The 6,175-nt window shown below is 36.1% G+C and overlaps 1 protein-coding gene across 1 annotated transcript in view; it reads right to left on the reverse strand.

Annotated features, from left to right (window-relative positions):
• Positions 1-578: 578 nt before the first annotated feature.
• Positions 579-6,175, reverse strand: part of LOC110448188 (twisted gastrulation protein homolog 1-A-like) — a 28,292-nt gene continuing 22,695 nt past the window's right edge. The window contains exon 4 of the mRNA XM_021494307.1: positions 579-4,955. Coding sequence (XP_021349982.1) covers positions 4,549-4,955 — 407 coding nt within the window. The 3' untranslated portion in view covers positions 579-4,548. The remainder of the gene's footprint in view (positions 4,956-6,175) is intronic.

Below are 6,175 nucleotides of genomic sequence, written 5' to 3' on the forward strand. Positions count from 1 at the left end.
AGACATTAGTACTAACTAGTCCTGAGCCATATGACTGTCTGTATACAACACACTGGACATCTGTACTAGCTAGTAATGAGACAGGCATTAGGGACACCCGAGACATTAGTACTAACTAGTCCTCAGCCATATGACTGTCAGTATACAACACGCTGGACGTCTGTACTAGCTAGTATTGAGACAGGCTGTAGGGACACCCGAGACATTAGTACTAACTACTGTCAGTATACAACACACTGGTCGTCTGTACTAGCTAGTAATGAGGGTCAGGCTGTAGGGACACCCCAGAAATCAGTACTAACAAGTCCTGAGCCATACAACTGTCAGTATATAACACACTGGACGTCTGTACTAGCTAGTAATGAGAGTCAGGCTGTAGGGACACCCCAGACATCAGTATACAGAACACTAGACGTCTGTACTAGCTAGTAATGAGAGTCAGGCTGTAGGGACACCCCAGACATCAGTACTAACTAGTCCTGAGCCATGTAACCATCAGCTACATATGGATACAACACACTGAAATACTTTACAAGCTAGTTATGAAGACTAGAAGCTAAGTAAATAACAGAAACAGGTCTGGCTTATATGACGTTTATTTCTTTGGTCTAAGGTTGGTGACAGTCACACAGGAGACAATAAAGACGTAGTATTGCGGGCTTACACCGTACAAAAGCACGAGAGATGTTGTAGCCACTACATGCTGAGGATTTATTTTGATTTGATGATTAACTTCTCGCTACATTCTCATTTTCATTAATGACTAAATCGTTCATTGTGTGAAAAATTACCAAATGATATTTCGAAGGTAGAATTATAAATGAATGAAGATAGAAAATGTGATATTTTGTAGTTAGTCTCAGCTAGCATTAACAATAAGTTAAGTTCTATAATAGCCAGTGCTGAGTTGTGGAAGAGGCTGTCCTGTCAAGAAAAACAAATCAAATATCATTCTTAAAATTATTCTCCTGAACGCAAAGCCAGATATTTTCCTTTTTTTAATATCGTTTTAGACAATTTAGATTCCTTTTATCATGAAGGAAGGAGATGGGTAAAGTTGTCTTGGCTTTTCTTAGAATTAATACTGTAACAAAGATTAAAATCTAAACATGACAGCATTTATATTCTAGCTTTACAGTCTATATCAAATTGAAACTTTATCAAATCGAAAATAGACAAAGGGTTATCTCCCTTCATCCAATTTTCCTATGAAAACAAATATTGCAATAATTTACACATCAAGAGAAACAAGTCAGCAAAGTCTAAGTTAAGCAAAAGTTCTAAATCATCACAACTACAAAATGTACATGATTCACTCAGATCAGAAAATAACTACACAACCTGTAAATTTAAAATTACAAATACCATGTGTCTCAGGCAACAAAAATTTAATCAAATATTAAGATCCTTTAAAAATTCCATTTTAATAAACTGGCACAAAAACGCTGATTAATATCTTTCAAGAGAAAAAAACGAATCGTGTAAAAACAGGTTGTTATCAAAACAAGTGTCCTGTGAGGAAATGACAATAAGGGTGTAAGATATACGGACGTACGGACGTAAGATATACGGACGTAAGATATACGTAAGATATACGGACGTAACATTTCACAGAATTCTGACATTTCTCTGTTAACATCTTTAATAAAATATTCGGGCCATAAAATATTCGGGCCATTTTCATTTTTGACCGTACCTTTGTATATATGTACAATTTAATTGATCATCATAAAAGTTTATAAATAAATGCACAACCGTGTAAATATACAACATATATTACAACAGGTAATCAAATAACTTTGATTTTATAAAGATTGTAAAATTTGATCTTTAAAATAAGAAAATAAAAAAAGTGGACAAAAACATTTCCTTTGGAAGAGCATGGTAAATTATATAAAATCTGGTGTTAAAACACATTAATTTTAAACCAAAAGAACTGTTTAACGTAGCACCTTGTTTGCATACAAAAGCAAAAAGAACAACCTCATTAAAAGTAATTTTCCTTGATTTATCTCAAGTACAATAGATAATTCATTACAGCTGAACAGTCATTGTAATGCTTTTTACCTGAATATACAGTATTATTGTTACCTTGATCAGTTTGTCAAACTCAAGATTACATTTTAATAAAACAAAACAGTACAATCAAACTTTTTCATTCACATCACAGTTAAGTAGTTCTTTCGTCCTGTCGTTGATCATCTAACTCATTCACCTCTGACGACTCATTTGAACTCTTCCAGTGGAAAGGTTGGAATAGTTCATTATGAAATTTCAGGGGTGAATGAGTTAAAACATATTTAAGGTAAAGAAAGAGTACTAGTGTCGTCAGGTTGAATGAAAACATTTGTAAAAACCCTCTTGACATTCCTGATGTTAAACTTGGGACTAATCCCACGTTGATCATACTCTTTACCAATGTTGCTATCCTTTAATTTGTAAATGCATAGTATCAAAATGAAGGAGGAATAATTTGCCAAGGGAAGTAACTCTAAGCCACAACAGCTTCTTCTATATACCACGGTAAATACTTTGATACTTTTAAGTCAACAAAAAACAGCAGTGATAAGATGACATTGTATAGGAGAGATACACATGAGATCTCATCCCAAAAACAACAAATTTTTAATTAATGATATCATATATAAACTATAGTAATCAGCCTCTGTAACAAACTCACTACAGTTTACAGAGTAGGGGTCAAAATTTATCGGTGGGAGAGAAACAAAATTGCCGGTAGTTCAATAACAAAATTCATACATCTATACCATAATAACACCTTCTTAAAAGCACAGTCTACTGCAAAGTGAGCCTTGTCATGTTCCCACTGTAAATATAGCAATACTAAGACATACAATACTCTGGACCAGTCTATCTCATAATCTGTAAGGGCCCCTTTTAACTCCTTCACCCCTGAAATGTCATGATGAACTGTTCCAACCTTTGAATTGGAGGAGTTCAAATGTGTGAACAGGGGTGAATGAGTTAAGAACAAAAGTAATCAGATTAAACAGGTTCCACTAGACATCAACAAAACTGTTCTAATTAGGGAGGTATCATTATACACAAATAATCTAAAAAATAATTCAATACCAGTAATTGTATGGTCTGATCATAAATTTCCTGTTACTTTTGGCATTAATCATAAAAACGTGCACAGAACTAATTCATTTCTAAAGAGGCGCACTATACATGTACACACTAGTTGTGAAACACCTGCTACAAACAAAGGGTAACAAAAGAAATGTTAAAGTTCTGTGTTTTAATTCACCAGGTACACGAATTGCAGGAATTCACCATGAAGTCATTTGACCTCTGATAAACTAGCTAGACCGACACAGGGTGTCCATCTCCCCAAAAGGACTACACACTAGGAAAGCTTTGTTAAAATGACATAGATTATGGTACCACAATAACGGACATTTGGGAAAGGGGGGTCTGCAGCAATGATATATCAGATTATATATTATAAATTAAGACAGATGCTTCTACGATGATAACAAGATGTTAGTGTTTAGGTGATGGAAACTAGATGGTGTTTGTATGATGACCAAAAGATGATGGTGTATGCGTGGTTACCACAAGATGATGGTGTATGCATGGTTACCACACACAAGATGGTGGTGTACACGCTTGGTTACCACAAGGTGATGGTGTATCTTATAGTGTAACTATAAGATAGCATTTTTATGGTAGCCACTAGATGGTGTATCCATGGTTACCAAAAGATGGTGTTGTATGCATGGTTACCACTAGATGGTGGTGAATTTGTGGTAACCACAAGAGGGTGGTGTACCTGTTGTGACCACTAGATGATGGTGTTTGTGGTGCAATGATGATGTGCGCTACGATGTGACAACTAACATACAGAATGGTGTTTAAACAACTGCCACTTGGCCTACAAAACTTAAGGATATATGCTACCTTACCCTGACAAATTGATTCTCCTTATCAAAAGAATTCTACACTGTAAAATAGTATATTTGACTATTAAATGGTCAATCATTTCTTAAGTGTAAGGTAGCATATAATATGACATAATTATTCTAATAATAAAGTTAAGACATCACTAATGACATAACAACAGTGTGAAATACTGGCATGCTTGATTGGCTTACTAACCTACAAATCTATTAATAACACTTCAATCTACTTCTTTCCTTTGTCATCCAGGCCAGTATCGAACGCTAGAAATTGCAGACTGAACTATTTCTTCGTTTCATTTTTAGGTGATAAATTAGTGATACAATGAATTTTGTCACTGTAACTTACTACATGACATATGTTTACATAACATAATTCTCTTCAGATATGCTTCTCAGCATAACCTACTAGAGAGATCTGTAAAACACAGCCTACATTGTACGGCTTCTACGTCCTACCCTAGCTGTTCTTGGCCTACTTGAGATAATGCTTTACACGAGAAGGATAACTCTCTTGTTAAAATCAACAATAACTTTGGCTTTAAATGGTTTCACTTTCAAAAAAATGAAAACGCTTTTCTAAAATGTAATGTTTGTGTTGTGTTCTGTGACATATTCACAGCATTCAACCTTGTGAATCAACCTCTGGATTCTCATCGTCATCGTCAACATCATCACCATCATCATCGTCATCATCATCAAATTCATCAAATTCATCGTTGATTTCTTCCTCCATTTCCATTACCTGGTCATCAATCCTGTTCATCTCCTGGACCATTTTCTCCTCCTGTTCAATATCGTCGATCTCGTCCGGAGGCGGACAGTTTGAACAGCGGGGTTTGTTAAGTCCGTAGTTGAGACAGGTATGGCCTACACACTGACAGCAGCCGTGGTCGTGGAACCAACGGTACTGACTAGCTCCCATCGACCTGCAAGCATCCTTGCACTTCTGCATGGCGCTACATTCTGACATGAACGCCACCGTACAGTTAGTGTCCTCCTGGTACTCTGGTTTGGTCCTCTCCCGTTTACCTGTAATCACAAAAAAAGTCATAGTTCATTCTCCACCCTACAAATATCTCCTCCCACCAGATATCTCCTCCATCAGACGTAATGTATTCACCTTAATGTACGTTGTAGTTAGGTGTCTTACCTCATTTAACTCATTCACCCCTGAAGACACATTTGAACTCTTCCATTTCAAAGGTTGGAATAGTTCATTGTGAAATTTCAGGGGTAAATGAGTTAATATATCCATTTTTATGTCACAATAAAGACATGGGATCATAGTCTTTGAGGTTAATAGAATCTATCACTCCTGTGTGTTATCCAGAGAAAATCTCAACCCCACGGTAAGATTTTTAAAGTTTAGCAGGAAGCTTTGCCGAATGCCAAGTTTCAAAAAACTTATCCCATGCAGGAGTGCGATTTCTGTCTGTATGCAGTGGAGTGGTTGAGTAGTTTCTCCTCCACTTTCCTACTATTAATATATTTGCTATAAGGAATCCACAGCACCGTCATCAAGGACACATGAAATTTGTATAACAAAACAGATGATGCTCCCCTTGTTACACTTCATAAAGTGATGATGATGTTTTTAGAACGATAGCTCGTGTGAGCTGTCCTCCCCTAGGTAGGTAAAGATATTACACTTAATACAAGATATAACTCTTAGACAGCACTGACATTACCACTGAAGAGGTCCGACAGTTTATCATCAACATCAACACAACTGAGTTAAGGTGACATCAGAGACCAATGCAAGAAAGCATAAATGACATCAGGAAACGAAATATACAGTGATATCAATATTGTAACGCTGAAGACTAAGAAGATGAGTGTTATAGAATTTCTCTCATTTCCATGTGTAAGATAGAGGTGTCTCGGGTAAGAAAGGGATGTAGGAAATTTCTATCTTACACCCCATTTCACATGACTTGACGTCACAGTGGCTTAACAATGACGTGACGTCACAAAGGACCTGTTACAGGAACAAAAGAATTTTGCCCACAAAGCAATTTAACCATTACTGGGTTATATTTGTAGCTCCCTAAGACACGACCCATGAGATATTTTTAAAAAATGAAAAAGGTCCCCAGGGCCTGTGCTATGAACTATTTAGTGATGCCTTCCAAAGGTGTACGACAGGGTTCACTTTTTTGTCCAAAAAACTATCAAAACAATGTTTTACGCTATCAAATAATATTATATTATTTAAAGTAGGATCTGCTGCAAATTATGAACTCAAATAT

The sequence above is a fragment of the Mizuhopecten yessoensis genome, unplaced genomic scaffold, assembly GCF_002113885.1.
Source record: "Mizuhopecten yessoensis strain PY_sf001 unplaced genomic scaffold, ASM211388v2 scaffold3901, whole genome shotgun sequence".
In the NCBI taxonomy this organism is placed as follows: domain Eukaryota; kingdom Metazoa; phylum Mollusca; class Bivalvia; order Pectinida; family Pectinidae; genus Mizuhopecten; species Mizuhopecten yessoensis.